Below are 21,296 nucleotides of genomic sequence, written 5' to 3'. Positions count from 1 at the left end.
CTGTTGACAAGGTCTTCCATCACCACTGATGATGGGGAATAGGTTTATTAGCTGATAATTATACAGGATCAGGTATGTCTTGCTTATTATGAACAGATGTAACTGAGCAATTTTCCACATTGTCAGGCAGATGCCAACATTGTAACTGCTCTGGAGTAAAGTAACTAGAAGCATGAGTGAATTCTCAGAACTGCATGTGGGATGTTGTCTGTTCCCATATCCTGCACTGCATTCAATACTTTTGGCATGTAGCATGAATAAAACTAACCACAACCTGCAATAGTGTGGGATTTAAGTTAGAAATTGTTGACTACAGCTGCAAAAGCTTCAGCTTGTGCTTTGTACTTGTCTCCTGGGCTCCAAAGTCTTTGAGAATAAGAATACTCTTGGGCATTCCAACAATCTGTATGAGTGTATGGTATGGGAACCGCACTGCGGCAGACAGGAAGGCTCAACAATGGGTAGTCAAAACTGCCCAACACATCGCCAGCACAGGCTTACCCTCTATCAAAGACATATATACAGAAAGTGTGCTTTGATCAAAATACCAAATTCTACATTCCTTATCACCATCAGCTGAGTGAACAGGAGAATGCTACATTACAGGTTCAACAAGAAATTTGGTGCTCTGATCAAAGCACACTTATTTCTTCCTTGTTATGCTCCAGTGCCATCTTACTGCTTTCTATTCCCTCAATCATCCCAAAATTAACCAGGACCCATGTACCATTTTGAGTCTAGCTGGGTCTAGACAGTTGAGACTACGGTGTATCTTATTCAAGGTATTGGCTTGCATTCCCTAAGATTGATGTTCAGTGCAAGTAGCAGCCTGAGACATGTTATCACCTAAGGTGGCTTCCTCTTTGAAAACTCTGACAAAATTCTACAGTTGTACACAGGAAAGCAATTTGACTGGTCTCATCACAGTCTGGTATGGGAGCCCCAATATACAGGAATGCAAGAGGCTACAGAGAATGGTGGACACAATCAGTTCCATCATGGATACAGCTCTCCGCACCATCAAGGACACCTACAAGAGATGTCCAAGGAAGGTGATTCTATTATTAAAGGCCCCCTCCCATCAACAAGGCCATACCCACTTCTCATTGCTGCCATTAGACAGGGGCTATAGGAGCCTTAAGACCTATATTTGAAAGTTCAACAACAGTGTCAGAGGGTTCTTGAACTGAGCTAAAAAACCTTAATTTCAGTTTGGCCTATATTTCCTTCAACTTATATTGATGGTATTATTTTATTTTTATTGTGTTTATTGTGTTGTGTAATTTATGTAAAACTTATTTTATGTATGTTTGTTAAGTATGTAATGAACTGCGCTGCTGCTGCGAAAAGCTAATTTTTATGGCATTAAACTTTAAATATGTATGTCCATGACAATGAACTTGGCAATATTATTATAAATATTATTAATATATTTAAATATACTAATATATTATTATTCTATGCAACCAAAGAGCAAGGGAAGCCCAAGAACAAAATCTGAACAATCTCCACATATTTCTTGGTTCGCCTTGTACCTCTAAACACCACCATCCCTGACAATTACCAGCATGTGTACCTCTTAACAGCTGTTCTTTTTAAAACAACTTCAATGGCTGAGATGCAGTGGACCAAAATATATTCAAATCAACTACTTAAACTTCTGAAAGTGCAATAAGCCACACAAAAGTTGCACCTCCTCAAATACATTTATTTTTATCATGATTAAATAAAGCAACAAATACGGATTAGATTCAGTTTATTTAGGTTTCAAATAGTTCAGATAAATACAAAAAAATCTTCAGTTGTGCATTTCATATAGCATATTTAGAAATTATTTCAATTGTCAGAAGAAAACAAGTCACATCTTAATTAAGTCTTGAAGATTATGAAATATGGAATTTTGTGTAACCAGGCACAACTTAAGACACAGTACTATGCAAAAGTCTCAGATACGTGTTAAAAAACTCCGTAAAGCAAAGATGCTTTCAAAAATAATGAAGTTTCTAAATATCAAAAAATTAATATAAAGAACAGAAAATATTAAAAAACTATACCAAATCAATATTTGGGGAGAGCACCCTTTGCCTTTTGAAACTACATCAATTCTTTTGTGTACACTGCTGTACAGTTTTATGAGAATTGGCTGATAGGTGGGTCCAAGTATCTTACAGAATTTGCTATGGTTCTTTTGCTGAATTTGCTTGCTTCTGTCTTTCCAGGTAATCCCAGGCAGCTGTGATGATGTTGAGATCAGCGCTGTGTGGAGGCTGTACCATCTGTCGTAGAACTCTTTGTTCTTCTTTTTGCTGAAGTTAGTTCTTTACAACCTTGGCCCTGTGTGTGAGGTCATCATCCTACTGCAGAATTAAATTCGGACCGATCAGATGGCTCCCTGATAGTAATGCATGATAGATGAGTATCCGCTTGTATTCTTCAGTACTGTGGATTCCATTAATTCTGACTAGATCAACAGCTCCATTTGCAGAAATACAGCTCAAAGCTGCAGAGAACCTTTGCCATGCTTCTCTGTTGGCTGCAGACACTCGTCCATGTAGTGCTCTCCAGCTTTTCTATGGACAAACAACCTCCTGAAAAAGGATCCAGTGCTTTCCAGGCATGTATGACAAACAAGCTCTTCTTGGGCTCCAACCGGGTAAGGGTATCGATTATAACCAATATTTTGATGACAAATTCTGCCATTTTCTTCAGGGATCATGCCTGGCCATGTCCAGTCCAGTGGTATTTATACCGATAGTCTGTCCCTCCTGATTGGTTAGTCCTCATCCAATCAGGTTCATGCTATTCTGTTTGAGCCAAAAATTTCAAATTTTGACATGTCAGTCCAGAGCACTTGCTGCCATTGTTCAGCAACCAAGTCCTTGTGGTTTTATGGTTAGGTGAGTCTCTTGGCTTTGTTTCCATTTCAGAAGAAAAGCTTTTTGACAGCATCTCTTCCATAAGACCACTTCTGACAAGGCTCCTCCAGACTGCAGAGAGGTGTGTGTACTTGGGTTCCAATGGTTTCTGTGAGTTCTGTGACTTCTTCTGATTTAGAAGAGACATCAGTTTGGTGTATCTCTTATCTACAGTACTCAGTTTCCATGGCTGTGTTTCTGATTTTTTTTTCTTTTTAAATCTTTTTATTAATTTTTAAACAAACATAAATGAAACATGAATATGAAGTGTTTGAGAGTACATAATTGATAGTTTAAGTAGACATTCAAATATATAATAATAAATATATATAGCCTCCCAAACTCATAGTATTTATGAACAAAAGAAACAAAAAGAGAAAAAAAAAACACTAACCAACATGGGCCATTGCATAATGTTAAATACATAGAGTAGTGCCAATTATTCCAAACCTCCATCCAAATAATTAAGGATAATAAAAGTAAGGTTTAGGAAAAGACAATTTAACTCATATGAAAATGTTGAATAAATGGTCTCCAAGTTTCTTCAAATTTAACTGAAGGATCAAAAACAGTGCTTCTAATTTTTTCTAAGCTCAAACAAGAGATAGTTTGAGAAAACCACTGAAATATAGTTGGAGGATTAATTTCTTTCCAATTCAATAAAATAGATCTTCTAGCCATTAATGGAACAAATGGAATCATTCGTTGAGATGAAGAGGATAAACGACTGTTATCCACCATTGGTAAACCAAAAATTGCAGTAAAAGGATGCAGTTGGAAATTGATATTCAGAACTCTTGAAATAATACTGAAAATATCTTTCCAGTAATTTTGTAAACAAGGGCAAGACCAAAACATATGGGTCAATGAGGCAACATCAGAATGACATCTGTCACAGGTTGGATTAACATGAGAATAAAATCGAGCAAGACTTTTAATCTTGCCTGTTTCTTTGTGCTTCTTCAGAAGAGCTTGGACAATACATCTTGAAACTTCTGTCCGCTGCAAAACTTCTGCTTGGGAGAGACCTTGCCAATTCAGGATGTCTACCTTGTATTGTTGCTATGCTCACTCATGCCATGCTGGAAGAATTGATGATTTGAAAGTAAACTGTCACATCTGCCGCACCCTCACCTTTTCATTTGGTTGTATGGATATGATTTCTTCTATATCCATACCTGTTTTAGTTCATTCAGCTCTATTTAATTGTTCATTAGCACGTCTTTTTTAATCATGCACTGGGCTATATACCCAGTTTTTATCTGAAAGATGGTCTTCTACTTAATATGCTACTTTCTTTAATGAAATACAAAAGTTTCTCTGTAACATTTTATTTTTTGAAAAATGAATGTTTGGAAATCTAAAATTTGCTCTATTCTACTGATACGCTAACGCAGAAGACAAAGAAATAAACATCTAAACAAAATATATGTAAAAATTTTAGAGTACCTAAGAGACCTTTGCACAGTTCTATATGACTATAATAAAAATTAAAAGGAAGAATTAAGCTATGATAGTGGTTCTCAGCATTGGCCATGCTAGATTTTGTAGGGGCCACAGGAGTTTCTGATAAGTTTACCGTTTTTATGAAATATTACTAAAATATATAAATTTTAAAAATTAATACGGGTAATTTAATAGAACCCTGAATGAAATGAATGGGAAAATGTGCTAAGTGGTGCAAATGAAGCAGCAAAACAGCTTAGCCTGTGTGTATTGGGGAGGGGGTCGTTCTCACTCCTCCTGCTTGACTATGCAAACAAACTGCAGCAAGGTGATCAGGAGGCTGGTTCTGTTTGCCCCGTGCATGACAGGCAAGAACGCGTGAGGTCTACCACCGCATACCACTAGAACTTCCATTAAATCCTTGACACTTATAGTTTTAAAGGAAGTTCAATTAGGGCTAGGGTTAGAGTACATACTCTTTATTCCCACTCAGAATTTATGTATATAATAGCATTTTATAAATATATTTGCCTAAAAAAATTTAATTTTTTTTAAAGTACTACTTTAAGACAGTCTTTTTCAAGAATTTTGTGAAGAAAATGAAGAAGATTGTAAACTGCAATTAATGCATATTGATGGTTATCAAAAGGTAACTGTCTTTGTAGCTTTGTTGCACTTTGGGATAGTAACACAGCATTCCTAAGTGATAAGCAGATAGAGAACAAATTGTCACTGCTAACTTTGACATGTCAGATATATTTGTAAAACTATTTATTAAACAAACAAGGAAAAAGCTGCAATTTCTTATCATACAAAGAGGCTATTACTGCTTTCCTTGCAAGAGTGTTTTATTGAGCTGCAGAGTGAAATAACAGCTCAAGGAAAATTCAAACACAGCAAGCAAAATCTCTGGATTACTAGTGATGTTCTGGGAGAAAGCAAAGTTGTTTTTTATTTGGATTTCCCAACACTCATCTAATTGAACATGGTTTCAGTCAAGCTATTCACCTGCTAACAAAAGCTTGTACTGCCTTGAGAAAAGAGGTTATCTCCAATTACCTCCATCCAAGCTGCAACCAGATATTCAAAACCTGATTTTCATTTTGAAAAACTCGCTTATTTGCATCAGCTGCAAGGATCTCACTAAATACCTAAAGTAACAATATTGAGCACTTTTTTGTTGTTGGTTGGATGAAAATTATATATATTATAAATAATGTATCCTGTTCAGTGCTTTGAAATATACACCTGTAACATTATATTTAACATAGTATCTATAACCTATTAAAACATAAATATTGACTGTATATTAGTGTAATTAGTACAGTTGACCAGAAAAAAACTTTAGCAACTAACAGGGATTATGGAGTATGAGGGCCACTGAGGTGAATGAAAGTCACAAATAGGCCATGAGCAGGAAATGGTTGCGAACCACTGAGCTATGGGATGAAACTTGGGAACAAAAACATCTCATTGTTTGAAAGAAATTATTAGATGGCGAACAGGATTAAACTGGGTTTGAAGAAGGCATCTCAAATGGGTTTAATCCTGCATTGTCAGATTTAATGATTCAAAGGGGACATTTTTAAAACATTCCTACCTTGCATGAAGGTGGTGGAGATGGACTGGCACATGGGCTGGGGTAGTTACTGCTGTCTGTTGATTTAACAGATGACTGATCTGACCGGTCATCAGGACTCCTCTTTGGGTGAAGTAAGCCACTTTCCTTATACCGTTGCTGTTGCTGTTGCTGTTGTTGCTGCTGCTGCTGCTGCTGCTGCTGCTGCGACTTCAACTGAATTCTATAAAAAGTAAATTGATGGTTTATATCTTTTAACAAAAGATATCAATATCAAGATTTGAAATGTAAATACAACAAATATACAAAATATGAAAGCTTCAAAGACTATGGAGCAATGGTAATGTACTAGACCAGTCTAATTCTGTGCTACAATCGTCTAATTGCATCATCTCCGAAAAATTAATTGACACCTTTCTGTAATTAAGGGTAGTTATCCAGTATGTGACCCCAATTTACATATATACAGTAAAATGGTGGTTTGTGTTTTTACCTAACTATACAATAATATATTTTATGTGGGGTATCACTTTCAGATGGTATTCTAGGAGAGTATTCATGGGAAATGACCATGCCAACTGAAAGGCTTTGCTTTTCTCAAGGTCAGAGTATGTTACATGTACATTAAATAGCTAAATCTATTAATCTTGGAGTTAACAGGCAATCCTTGCCATGTGGAGCTAACTGTAAATAGCTACATAAACAACAAAATCAGAAATTTCAGGCCAAGGACTGTCCATAACAAGAATATAGTCATTGACCCTAAATCTTTCTTGAGATGTAACTCGCATTTTCACCAGCTTGCAACCGACAGTGAAGGCCAGAAGAATGACAATCAGACACGAATTTTGGAAACATCTGGCAGAGTGCTCTGCGCCAAATATTTGGATCAATTTATCAGAAAGTATGACAAAGTGGAGCCCTTTTTTGCTGAATCATATATTTTAACAGAATGCAGCAAATGTGGAGTTCTGTTAGTTACTGGTTTTACACGATGCAATATTGCATGGTATGAGAAAATTATGTGCTTTGTGATAAATTATATGTAGATAAAGATCCATCTTACTGAAGTTATTTGGTGTTAATATGTTTTAACAATTGAACTAAATAATTTAAAATGTCTGATCATAGTTAATTTCTTTTTGGTTCACAGGCATCGAGACACTCTTAAAATTACAACTACCTCAATTTTCACTACAGAATTCGAAGTTACACTAACCTTCCAATAAAACTGGCAGCACAAGAGTAGATAACACACATGAGCTACTGTTAACAAAGCAGCAAGGAATCATGTGGAAGAGGGGGAGTAATAGTTTGGTCAATTGCTCCTTCACGCAATTCTCTGCCTGACCAAACCAGGAATCAATCTAATAGACCTTCACTGCACTCAAAACTCAAGATGTGGTCTCAGCTCAGACCACAAATGCAATAAGATTTTGCTGCATATATACTTGATTCTTCTGGCTATGAATTCCAACAAACCATTTGTCTTAACTACATACTGAACCTGCTTGCTTACTTTCTCTGACTGTTGTAAAAGGATGCCTAGTGCCCAGGTCCATTGCACACCACCCCCCCCCCCCCCACCACTTACCCAGTCTATTGCTGTTCAGGTACTATTCAGTACTCCATTTTCCCACCAAAATGGAAAAACACTCATTTATGTGTTTTTTAACTGTATCTTGAACATTGTCAGTTTCAGACATCAAACCTCACTCACAATTTCTACAAATGTTATACTGCTAATTTAAAGATATTTGAAATAGTGGAAGGCTCAGATAACTGTTAGACTACACTATCATCAGGTTGGTGGATAATTGATTAAATAACCTACTCAACTAATAGTTCAAAAGAAATGGCTTTCATTCTGCTGCTCCTTTGTAAGGATACAACTGAGTTTAATTATTTAACAGAAACAGATCTTGTTAAAGCTTTAAATTTGTATAAAGAATACCTTCAGTATGTTTTTAAAAATTGCTGAATTAAAATGTTGTACATTCATCCTTGACAAAGAAATTGAACAATTATTAGCAGGATCCTGAGGAATGAGATTGGATTAGATTGAAAAGGATGCTTCATGTTATGTCGGAAACTATAACTAGGAGTCACTGTTTAAGAGAGATGGTGGTTTTCTCTCAGAACTCATGAGCCTGTGAATCTTTCTTCCTCTTTAAAGAGCAGTAGAAATATATCTTAAGGCATTGATGAACAAAATTGAAAGATTACAGAGGGGAGATGGAAATGCAGGAGTGAGGGGGTAGTCAGGTCAATCATGATCTTATTAAATGGAGAGGTGGGTATGAAGAACTTCATCCTAATTCATATTTTGTATTGGTCTTTGTTTATTCTGCTTTTTCAGCATAATTGTTTCAAAGGACTCTAGTTAGATATGCAGGAAAATAAAAGAATTTTCAATGATGCATCAGATAAGATTTACAATGTACATTGTCAATTGTGAAGAATTAGTTTGAAAGGAAACAGAATGAGAACGATCAATAACAAATGAATCACTTAACTACTATTAGCAGGGGTTCAAAATTCTGCACACAATAGGTGAGTGATTTTCACTTACACATTGCTCCTCCATTTATTTTATTAAGATTTCTTTACTTGCATACCACATAATCTAATAAAAACAGATTCATTGAGCTGATCCAGTTACCATCAGACAATTCAGTTTTGCTAGAGTACATTTAAGATTCAATATATTTCACAAACCAATTATTATAGATTTTAGTGGACTGCTGACATTCTACCTTTCTCTAAATTCCGCACTAGAAGAATCATCTGAAAACTCTGTTTCTGCTGAGCTTTTCCTACTGTTTGACCTCCAAGATGAGGAGACTGGAAGCTCTTCTGAAGACATTGGCCTTGGTCTTTGTCCGATCCCTGATGGTTGATGCAGTCCCGCTGCTTGCTCCTCACTGCTAAGTACTCCGATGATTGCCCTGATAGTCGCTTCGTCTACCTGAGTCCAAGGTTTTGATGGAGCTCGCATTCTCCTCAGGAACAGACTGTGCCATTTCTGTCGTAACTGCAAGATAAGACTGGCTGCCTACAGCAAAATAAATGAGTAAAGAAAGAAAGCAGTGAAAACTAGTGCGTCTTGTTTGCTCTACAAATGATCTCAAAGCAATTTACAACTTAAGGATTACTTCTGCTTTTTTTAAAACTTATCCTATTCTGGGCACTTGGCCATTATTGGAGAAGCCAGCATTTAATGTCTGTAACAGCTGCATCAGGACTATGCCTCTAACAGTGAGACCCTACAAGAGAAGGGATCTTGGACTTTGTTCCATGGTATTTGGAGGTTGGGAGAATAAAAATGTGTAACGCACATTTACTGCAGTTGTTGTCCTTAAATGCTTTCATAGGTAAGCTCTAAGATTATATTTCTGTATATATTATGTAAATGCTGCAGAAAGGACATTAAGTAAACTACATTAGTTGATTACAATAAATAAAGGGGTTTAGAAGAAATTTCACTTAAAGTGGGTTGTAACAGCATTCTTTCTGTAACAGACATCTGTTATTGGTTCTTTATCCTGTTCAGCTTTGACAATTTGTAGGGATAAGATATTTTGAAGTTGACAGGTATATACATCATAATATTAACAGCTGCCAAAATTGCTACAGTTAATATTTTCTACTCCATAACCTATCAATTATATCTTGGCTCAGACTTCCAATTACATTCAGACTGCCTCAGATTACTTCAAAAAAATTACACTTTCTTGCATGTCCTAAATTGCAAATTAGTTTAAATATTGCCCAGCCGTGTGCAACATATCCCCTTTAAGCGAATGGTCAGACTTTGTAATAAAAATATTCTAAATCAGATGCTGGGAGAACAGAAATAACCTACAATAAATTGTTACCTTGATCCTCACAGCCAGTTCCATCTATTCAAGATTTTCATGTACCCAGCTCCCTTTGTTGCCACCATAATGATAACACTTCAATCTTAACAAATCAGCTACGATGGCAGACTTGAAGGGTTAAGTGGCCTAATTCTGCTCCTATGTTTTATGGTCTTACTCTTACCAGATTTCATGGAAATTTGAGGACATGGGAAATGTTAGGCAGTTGGATCTGAAGGTACAGCTTTTATTTGTCAGCAGCTCCTAAAACACATTTTATTCAATTAAAATTATCACATGCATTGTTTAAACCCATCTACTTTTATTTGCACAAGCCTATATATTAAAAGAAATTTGGGTTTCAGTTGATGATGTAGAGGTTGAACAAAAAGAAACTTATGGCTGTGTACCTTTTAAACTAACCCCTTCAAAGACTGCTAGTTTAAAAATGGGATTCCAATGCATCAAACAGATCAGTATGCAACACAAGTCATTTAAGACATTGCCTTTGAGAAGCTGGCAAACAGCAAATCAGATATTCAATACTTTATTTTCAATGGGGCAGACATGGCAATCATCACTTATCATCAGAACTTACCTCCTTAAGTTGCATCAACCCAGGATAAGGATATTGAATATGAACCTGCAGCAGTTCAATCTCTGTATAAAAGCTGCAAGATTCAAGGTCATTGTTATGATCCTCTACCACAGCCCTTTGAACTTTGTCTATGGGTAGTCACACCAAACACTGTGTCCATCTCCTGCAACTGTCTGATAACAATGACTGCAAATCATTGCAGTAATGGCTATCTGGAGAAGACAAATCTCAGCGTTGTATTCTGCATGCATACTTCAATAATAAATTTAACCTTCGAACCTTTGAAAACTGCCGAATTCAAAATTTAGAATAACAGTTAAATGGAGGAGTATAATAAACAACAGCTGGGTTCCACTTCAAAATTTAGGGTTTCAAGTTAAAATAGTGATCATAAAATATAAATTAGTAGATGTCCATTGGTTCTGCAAATATATTTTCTTCAGTGCAAGAAGTCATATAAGTACAAAGAAGAAAAACACAACAGTTCTACACAGAAAATCAAATTAGATTCCAAAATAGCCCAAAGATCATTGATACAATTAACATTTGATTTAAACATTCTATTTTGGACAATTATCCATTTATGCAAATTAAATTAAGTACTTGATCATGTAAAGAAGCCTGTGAATTGCCTATGTAGGCTAAGTGCTGGGATTGATTCTACATACGTACGGTGGAGAACATTCTGACTGTCCGGTATAGAGGCACCCATGCACAGCATCAGTCAAAGCTGCAGAGGTTTGTAAATTCAGCCAGCCCCCTCATGGGCACTAGCCTCCCCACCATTGAGGACATCTTCAAAAGGCCTCAAGAAAGCAACATCATCATGAAGGATTCTCACCATCTAAGACATGCTCTCTCCTCATTACTACTATCATGGAGGAGGTACAGGAGCCTGAAGACCTATACTCAAAGTTTCAGGAACAGCTTCTTACCCTCTGCCATCAGATTACTGAATGGACTATGAATCCATGAACACTACCTCACTATTTTAATCTCTCTTTGCATGATTTATCTTTTATATATTCTTGTTGTAATTTATAATAATTTTCATGTATTGCACTGTACTCCTGCCACCAAACAACAAATTTCATAACACATGTCAGTGATCTGGAAAAACCCATTCTTTGATGAGGGAGACGAGGTTAGAGTTGGGTGTTGCCTTTAAGAATTCATGAGTCAGTCACATGATCTCCCAGGCACATCAAGACAACCAATGGCAATCAGCAGCTACTGCTGGGAGGGACTGCCAATGCTTTCATCATCCGGTCATTAATACAAACTGTAAAAAGACAAGACCATAGCACCGAATCATGTTTACATTTTGCCAACCAGATAAAGATCCATTACTGCCTACTCTGTTTCATGCTAACCAACAAATCTTCCACACCATAAACTTCTATTTTCCATCAGCAACCTTGATGCTTTGATGCTGTACCTCATCAAACAAGTTTGTGGCCTGACACCTTTATTCTCAACATGTTGCTTCTTCAAGGAACTCTAATGAATTGGTTAAACTTGATACAGGTCGACCTTCACTAATCCGGCACCATTGGGACCTGAGGAGTGCCGGATTAGTGAAAATGTCGAATTACAGAAGGATCACATTAAGCAATAGCTAACTCTCTCAACATACCTTTAAAATATTATGTAAATCAGTACAAGTTAGATAATAATGAAACAGAAATATTAAATGAGTAGCAAGTGAAATTTTAATAAAGTAATATACAGTACTGTACAGGCATAGGTAAAATAAAGGGTACAGGTAAATGCACAGGAATTAGCTTATACATAAATGTTGAGCACTTCCGCTTCTAAAGTGAGACTTTTAATATACCTTCAGGCAAAATTACATGTCCGCAAGTGTGGGGTTGTCAGGATCATCAACATCTTCATCTTGAAACATGAGTGAAGCATCAGGAACTGGTGCTGAAACTGGTTGGTGGCAGCACATCTGAGTGAGCAGAAGTTGATGGCACTGGATTTTGAAGTGTTAGCTCCCCTGTTGCACTTTTTCTGGCAATTTTTTGAACGTATCTTCCAAGGTAAGCTGTTTCATATATTTTGGTCTCTCTCTCTCATTATCTTATTCTGCAGCATATAAACACTCGTTATTTCTTGCTCAGTTATAAAACATCATTGCTCTAATCCTTCAGCAATTCACCCGTCAACTTAATTAGCCTGTCAATAGAAAGTCTCTCTGCTACAAATTCCTCATCTTCATCACTGCCTTCTCATCCAAAATCTTCCTTCTCTGGATGTACAACCATCTACACAATTTCTGAGTCAGTATAATGATGAACAGTAGGCTCACCCTCATCTATATTCTACATTCTTCAACATTGTCATCACTGAACCTTGATGAAAGATCCTTGGCAGCAGGATTAGTTAGCTCTTGAGCAAAGGAAAGCATTCATATGTCATGTGTTTTTCCTCGGAAACTCGAAAGCCTGTAAAGTCATTTTCAGTGTCTTCACCAGGTGCAGACTCAAATATTAAACCTGGCCATAATCTATGCCAACTATTTTTCAGTATGGATGGCTCTACAGACCTCCAAACATTAGCAGCACAGTAAATTATCTCTTTCATATTAAAATCCTTTATAAATTCCTTTACCGGCCTGCCGGCATTAACTGCACTCAAAAGGTACCTCACAAACAGGGAACGATACTTCAACTTGAGAGAACGTAATATGCCATTGTCCAGGGGTTAATTAATGGCCTACGTTAGATGGCAGGAAGATACCAAAAACATTGTTTATTACCAGGAGTTCTGCTTTTGGGTGTGCTGAACAGTTGTCTAAAACAAGCATTATCTTACAGTTGTGGTGCAAGCCAAGAGTCACAGTGAGCTCGTGCTTCGGGAACAAAATAATTTTCAAACCATTCTAGTGTGATGCTAATTGTAATCCATCCGTTTTTGTTAGCACGGTAAATTACAGGAAATTGCGTCATACCTTTGAAGGCCCTGGGCCGTAAACTTTTGCCAATGACCAGTAACTTATAGCTGTGGATTCCTGCAGCATTAGAGCAGCCAAACAAAGTCACACGATCTCTCGCTGCCTTAAAACCTGTTGGCGATTCTGCATTTGCTGTTGTTAGCATTCTTCTTGGTGTACATCTCCAATACAAAGCAGTCTCATCAGCACTGTATACCTGCTCGGGGCTTAATTTTTCATTGGAGACTAACCTGGCAAACTCGTCAACAAACTCTGCTGTTGCTTTCTTGTCTGCTGAACGTTTTTCACCACACACTACACAAAACTGTAAGCCATGATGCTACTTGAACCGATGAACTCAGCCTTCACTATAGTCACACTCATAATCTAGTCCTAGTTCTTCAATGAAACACTTTTGCTTGTTCCTTCACCATATCTCCAGACAGTTCAACACCTTCACTTACATGAAGATTAAACCATGTTATCAGCACTTTAATCTACTTCCGAACTTCTTCCATCTTTCATTGTTTTTCTTACGCACATCTGTTTCTTTGAGCCACTATCAGCAAAAAAAATGTAGCGGTTTTTCTTTCCGTTTCTTTATATCGTACACTGTGGAAGAGCCAACGTTGTAACACTCGCACAAGCTTTTCACCAATACACCACTGTCCAGTTTTTTTTTAAAAAGAGTTCAACCTTATCTTTAATGGATAATGTGCAGTATTTTCACTTCACAGCACAAGGTGCATTTCCTTTACTCACTGGGGCCATAATTGGGGTCAAAAAAGAGCAAATGATATTAATAAATGCAGGAAAACAAGCAGGGGTCGTCTGTCTGTGCTTACAAGAACAGGCCAACATGTGAACAGATCTGGCACAACCAAAACAAGGCACAGCAGATTGGTACAGTGGCCCGGGAAATTTGAAATTACAGTTACGTGGAAAATTTGAATTCAGTGCCGGACTATCGAAGGTACTGGATTACAGGTAGTCAGATTAGTGAAGGTCGACCTGTATTTCCTTTCATAAGACCATGGTGACTTTGATCAGTTGCAATACTTCTCATCATGACTTCTAATATATTTTTCTATTTCACATATAAAACTCACTGGCCTGTAGTTCCCTACTTTCTGATTCTCTCCCTTTTTAAATAAAAGAGTTACATTTGCTATTTACCAATCTAATGGAACATCCCCCAAACCTAGGAGATAATTGAAAACTAAAAACTTTGCATCATCACATGAAGCCGTTCTTAATACTCTATGAAATCAATCAAGAACCTGAGAATTCTCAATCCACAACTCCAACTGTATCACTGACTACTGAACTGCAAGCTTGACCTCTCTGACATCCTGATAGTTTTACAATTAAATGTACCAAAATCTTGAGATTTTACTTTTAAAAATGCAGAACAATGGACTTCTAGATTGCAAATTATTATATACAAAATGCAAAATCAGAATAACGTCTCAAAGGGTGAAGTTACAGTGGAAGAGCATGTTCCTAAATCAGGTTAGCATATTTGTACACCAATAAATCAATAAGTCAACAAAAAAACATAATTTCTTAAATTACTTACTTCTGGATCTATTCTAAAATTCAGCCATTCTTCCAGTTTCAAAGTTGCCATCTTGGAAGTGGATTTGTCCTCCATTTCACTGTCACTACTGTCATTGGTGACACCATCTACTATACATAATATTGGATGGAAAATTTGTAATAAAGAGTCTTTTGGATTCTTCTGCAGAAACTGTGGTATGAACTAAGCTTAATATATTTCAAGTATTGATATGAAGAGGTTATCGTAAAATGTCAGGCTTGATACAGCGAAAGCACCCTTGTGGGTACATCCCAAATGAGCACGTAATCTAAACTGACAACTCAGCATGATACTGACAGAATGCTGTTACAGATCACATTAACCAATTAACATTAAAGCAATGCCCAAACTGCTGTCTCAGTTTATAGTAAGAGGCAAAATTGAATTCTCGGTTTTATCCAAACATTAGTTTCTCAATCATTTGGTTATCTCCCTGCTGTTTATGGAACCCGACCTACGCAAAAATTGACTTCAACCTACCCTCTCATTACAAGCAAGGCTACAGCACTGAAATACACAAGTGTAAAGTGTTTTGAGATGTCCTCTGAAAAGCCCTTCCACACTGGTTTGTGACAAATTGTGTTGTCAGAAATTGCTCTCACCGAACTTGATTAACTTTCAATTGTGTTTTTTTAAATAAAAGTTTACAAAAAGCCTAAGTGAGTTAACTTTAAAATTTTTGATGAAAATAATGGGTTTATGGTAATGTTTCTGAGTTCAATTGTTTTTTAAAGAAAGGAAAAACCCAGAAGATTGGTCAGAGTGACACAGGTTCCAATCAGCTAACTGCAGGGCATACATCAGCATGGTCTAGTAATGGAAAACTCTGCTCGATCTACTGGGGTGATCTTGAGCTTCCTGCCGCATGACACTTTAACTCTCAATCCCAATCCCATTCCCTTTCTGTCCAGTCTGTCTGTGCCCTCCTCCAATGCCATAGTAAGGCTTAATGTTAAATAGAAAGACAACATTTTATCTGTCAAAGCACACTGCAACCTTCTGGAATGAACACTGAATTCTCCAGTGTCTGATTAACTGTTCTTTCATTGTTTCCCATTATCATCCTTATATCTTTTTCTATTTCTATTACAGTATATGCCTTGCTAGCAATCAATATCTACGCCTCACATTGCCCTTTCTGTCTTAACACAGCTCTATCTGTCTTTCACCTCACTCCTGACCCCAAGTAATACTTTGCTGAATTCTTCCAGCACCTACTTTTATTTCAGGATGATCCAGATTTGCACTGCATCTCAGGACAGAAGAGAGATCTGGCCCAAATGTCTTACTCCACATTATCCTTTTAATTACAAAACCTATAAATTAGGATCAAAAGAATTCTTCATGGCTCCCATTAAAACAAAATTTCCGTGTTAGCAGGATGTTGTACAAAATATATAAAATATGTAGCACATCATCTTTATGTTAACAGATAAACAAAATTCCATGGTGAAACATTTAATGATATTTTTTGTTGAAAAATGGAAAGTGAGTCTTCTTCAATGACTAAAGCTGACAACCAAAAATTCACAACAAATGGCAAAAAATTCATAGTGTGCATTTGTTACTATTCTGCTTCTGATTTGATTATAGTTTCAATCTGATGAAGGAATTACAATACTGAAACACACTTTCTTTTCTCGACTTTTACCCTTTAAATCACAAACTAGATTTGTACGTTGATTTCCCCGATATATTTCTGCTTTCAGCTGCGCAAACACACGTAGGTCTAAACACCATCCTACTAAGAAGGGCAGAAGAAAATCTCAAGGTGCTTATGGATGAGGAAAAACATAAAATTTGCTTTACTGAGTATTTTAATTGCTTCTTCATCCTCCTTATGTGCCATTATCTACACTAATCCACATCTGATTTTATCTGCCTTTGATCTCCCTACATGCAAACCAACTTCAATCTATTTACGATCACTGCTGCTTTCTTGAATTCACACAGTTAAGCAGAAAAGTTCAAAGAATGAAATAAATTATTATTTAATTGTTTTTAATCAATAAAACACATTGCAAAGAGCTCACATGCCTAGCTTCAAACAAATTTTATTTGCTCTTTAAATTATACTTGGAGCTTCTAAAAAATAACTTAGATTCCAGAAATTTAAAAGGTACTTTACACCTAAAATTTATGACTATGTATATGTTACCTCGAGGGGAAGAAGGCTCTTGTAATGCGCTGCTTGACAGTCTAGCTGGACCACCAAATAAGACCACGGAGATTGGTGTTACAGTGGAACAGCACCGTATATTAGCAATTCTGTGTGCTCTCGTCATTTCATCATAAACAAGCCAATCAGTGGGCAGTGCTTGAACAGCCACAGCTTGTCCATTTGCTGGTGGAATCTGGTACAAAATTGAGACTACTATTAGAATTGTAGATTTATTATAGCACAAAATGAGGTCCACAGACACAATGCTAGCCAATGTAGTTCTGCAGATCAATGTAGTTGCTCTATTCATCACTTGCACCACTATACCCAGCTCCTCACACATAGTCCTGTCAAATCTTTACTCTCAGATATTTATGCAATTCAATTTAAAATCCACCGTATACTTTTTACATACAAACTTCATTCTTTTGTTGAGATGAGGAATAAAAATGAAGAATTACAGATATTTGAATACAAGAGATCCTGCAGATGCTGGGAATCTTGAGCAACACACAACATGCTGGAGGAACTCTGTATGTCAGGTAGCATCTATCCAAGCAGTATATATGGGGGGGGGGGTAGATAAACAAGACAACATTGCAGGCTGAGACCCTTCATCAGGACTGAAAAGAAAGGGGAAAGGAGTTAGTATAAGAAGGTGGGGAAGGGGAAGGAGTAAAAGCTGGCAGGTAACGGGTGAAGCCAGGTTTGGTGGGGGGGGAAGGTGGGGGGGTGAGGAAGGGGGTTGACGTGAGAAGCTGTGAGGTGATATGTGAAATAATTAAAGGGGTGAAGAAGGAATCTGATAGGAGAGTACAGTGGACCGTGGAAGAAAAGAGGTGACAGGGCCACCGGAATAAGGAAAAATAAATATTTGAGAACAGTGATAAAATCACAATGATACTTCCTTAAATATAGATAGAATGTTTTTTAATTCTGTTTTGACAGATGCTGAAAGACTTCACAAACTAACCTTATAATGGCAAAAAAAAGAGGTCCTACCTTCTTATATTGTGGTTGACTAAGAACTGAGGTAGGGTGAAATCTGACTTTTTTCTCTTTAGACCCAGCCAACGTTAAATTTTCTCGGTCAACATGGATGAGATTTGGGTACATTCCTGCAACTAATGCAGCTTTCACCACAGCCCAATTCTCAGAGTTTGTGTTTACATCTCGAATGTCACCTCCTCCTCGTGCCCTTACAAAACCTGGGGAATAATATTTATATTTAAATGGTTAAAGGAAAGCAATAAGGATTGATAATAATCATGTCAAACTCCAATGCAGTATATGCAAAAGGATTGTTACATTAAAATCTAGCTAAACAGAAGTTGAGGGCAAATTTAATAAATACAAAGTTATCTTTATTTTATTTATTTTAAAGTCGCAACAGTGTATCTCTTGCTTCAGCGAGCTCAATCTCCTTACAGAAACACAAACTTTTATCAAACCAGGCAATCAAACATGATGAGCACATCCTCAGATTCCTATTGAGAAACATCCATGTACAAGGTGAGGCAAGAAGTGAATAATAATTAACGTCCTGGCATCTAGGCATTTAGTATTTGATTCCCAACCACAAATGTGAAAATAGCATTTAGGTAACCAAGCTCTGTTTAGTTTATTTAAAGATATAGCACGATAACAATCCCTTCTGGCCCAACAATCCTGTGCCACCCAATATGTGACGCTATTACTGTTTGGGGTGTTGAAGTTCAAAGTTCAATTTCAATACCTCTAAGAAAGTTTGCACATTATTCCTGTGAGCACCTGTGTTCATTCTGGGTACTCTGGATTTCTCCCATGGCCAAACATATATCAATTAGTACGCTAGTTGGTCATTGTCAATTGTCCTGTGATTAAGTTAGGATTAAATAGGTGGGGTGCTGGATGGTGTGGCTCGTTGGGCCAGAAGGGCTTATCCCACACTGTATCTCTAAATAAATAAATAAACTGGTACATCTTTGGAATGTGTACTGTACAGACAGTACATATACATTCACCATAGCTTTTAGGAGTCTGTGCTAGTGGCAATTACTCACTATATATATGGGTCTATATAATGGGAAAATAATGCTAAGAATGAAGGCAATGCTTTGCCCTCTAAAGCCTTTACATTTACATTCAATGTCCGTCTCTTCCCAACTCTCTTATTCTAAATGTTTAAAAATTAATACTGTATATACTTAGAGATTCTGGTTATTATTCAATAAAAGTCCATTGAGCTAAACCATAAAAGTGTGCTGTCAAGTGTGATGGACAAGAGATAGATATTTTAACATTTAAAGGCACCATGAGGTCTACTTTACACAAACATACTTCCGAAAAAATAATTACCTCAATATTATTTAATCTGAATATACACATTATCAAGCACCACATTGAACATAGTTTATATAAATAATTTTGAATGTTGATCACAAAATAAAAAATACAGTAATTTAAATTAAAGTATCAAGTTTTGTGATGGGTGGAATGCAAGAATGAAGTTAAATACATGATGGACAAATAAATATTTGAAGAGTGTGGTATACTGTGAATGGTGTTGATGTTTACACCTTTTATAATTTAGATGTAAACATTGTTTACATTTTAAATGTAAAAAGTTAAGAATGGTGAAAGTTGTCAGTGGTTTTGTAGAAGAGAGGAAGGTGTCTCTTCTTAAGAGTCAGGTGTCACTTCAGCTCTTAGCAATGGATTTAGCCTACATATGTACAAATACAGACAGACAGACATACTTTATTGATCCCGAGGGAAATTGGGAAATAATTGTAAAATAAAGGCAGAAATATACTGCATTGTGGGTATTCAATTGCTGAAAAAAAATCAAACATTGCTTTGGTTTTAAGATTTTAAAGAAAATCAGCATGGCTTGAGATAAATACAGAAAATAAAAACATTTTTAAACAAATTCCTACAAATATGAAGAATAAATTTATGACACAGCATATATATATATGTACCTATTGTTTCTTTTACAACCATTTTAGAACATTTCTCTGAAAATTGTTCCTGTGATCATGAGAACATATTTTGGGAATGAAAACAGAATAAGAAACGAGAAAGAATATCTCCCAACACATAAACTGTGAACTGCAATAGTGATTAACAAATGATTACCTTTGAGAATATCACTGCAGGCTACTGGTTAATAAATTTGAGCTTGCTTTAATGCCACCTCTAAAATGGATTTACCTGAAGCTCTGAGCTGTCCCAATAATTGTGTCCTCATGCCAATGATGATTTCCATCGTAGCCTGAGAAAGGAAATTCTTTTCACAGAATGCTCTCTCCCAGCCATCGCTGCGAGCCTTTTGCCAAGCCTAGCAGAAAAAAATATATTTGAAATCAAAACGAATTATCTAAGCACACAAAAAAATCTAAACTTTCACATTACTGAATCAACAATCAGCAACATTTGGAATAGCCGAAAGCAAAACAAAACATCAGCAATCCTATTGTTATCAGAAATGTTCCTTACAGAAAATGAAATATTGTGGCGGTGTGCTACACGCAGCGCTGAAATAATGACACGTAGTCGGTGAGCTGCAGTTGCAAAAAAGATTTATTCAAACTTCGCAGCCTCGCTTTAAAGCCTTCCTGCTCCCGCCCTCCCCGGGTGGGAATGCTGTAAGGGGTGCATATTCACAGTCACGTCCTGCGCGCAGGCTCTTCCCCTTGCTGGTGAAGAAGGCCTGGCGCCTTTTTTGGGACAGGCCTCAATGGCGGCGCACGCCACTTTGTGAGCCGGTTTGAGTGCGCTGGGAAGTGGGTGACCACATAACCCGCCCCCCAGAACTGGCAATACACCCCCCAATGTCCTCAGTCTGGGTCGGTCCCTGTTTGGGAGGTCTGCCTCTGTGCCACGGTGCCTGAATCTCGACCGGTTGCGCCATGTCCACATGGCCAGTTTGATTCGGTCCACTGTGAAAAGCTCCTCTTTCCCCCCCAATGTCCAGCATGAATGTGGACCCGTTGTTTCTGATCACTGTCAACGGCCCTTCGTAGGGCCATTTTAGTGGTGTCCAGTGTCCGCCCCGTTGTACAAAAACAATCTTACAGTTCTGCAGGTCAGGTTCTGCCCAAGCTGTGAAGTGGGTATGGGGGCCAGGTTACCAAGCCTCTCACGTAGTCTGTCCAGGACTGCTGCGGGTTCTTCCTCTTGCCCCCTTGGGGCTGGTATGAACTCTCCTGAGACGA

General features: G+C 37.2%; 1 protein-coding gene across 4 annotated transcripts in view; it reads right to left on the bottom strand.

The window, feature by feature from the left end:
• Nucleotides 1-21,296, bottom strand: part of ythdc2 (YTH domain containing 2) — a 76,344-nt gene that overhangs the window by 14,572 nt on the left and 40,476 nt on the right. For 3 of the 4 annotated variants that reach the window (XM_059969583.1, XM_059969580.1, XM_059969582.1), the window contains 6 exons: nt 20,293-20,419; nt 18,100-18,305; nt 17,095-17,290; nt 14,916-15,025; nt 8,697-8,995; nt 5,962-6,163 (listed from right to left, as the gene is read on the bottom strand). In XM_059969583.1, coding sequence (XP_059825566.1) covers nt 5,962-6,163; nt 8,697-8,995; nt 14,916-15,025; nt 17,095-17,290; nt 18,100-18,305; nt 20,293-20,419 — 1,140 coding nt within the window. The remainder of the gene's footprint in view (nt 1-5,961; nt 6,164-8,696; nt 8,996-14,915; nt 15,026-17,094; nt 17,291-18,099; nt 18,306-20,292; nt 20,420-21,296) is intronic. The other variant, XM_059969581.1, reaches the window with a different exon arrangement.

This window comes from Hypanus sabinus, chromosome 5 (genome assembly GCF_030144855.1).
Source record: "Hypanus sabinus isolate sHypSab1 chromosome 5, sHypSab1.hap1, whole genome shotgun sequence".
Lineage (NCBI taxonomy): Eukaryota > Metazoa > Chordata > Chondrichthyes > Myliobatiformes > Dasyatidae > Hypanus > Hypanus sabinus.
Note: the sequence above shows the minus strand (reverse complement) of the source record. Positions and strands in the feature narration are given on the sequence as shown.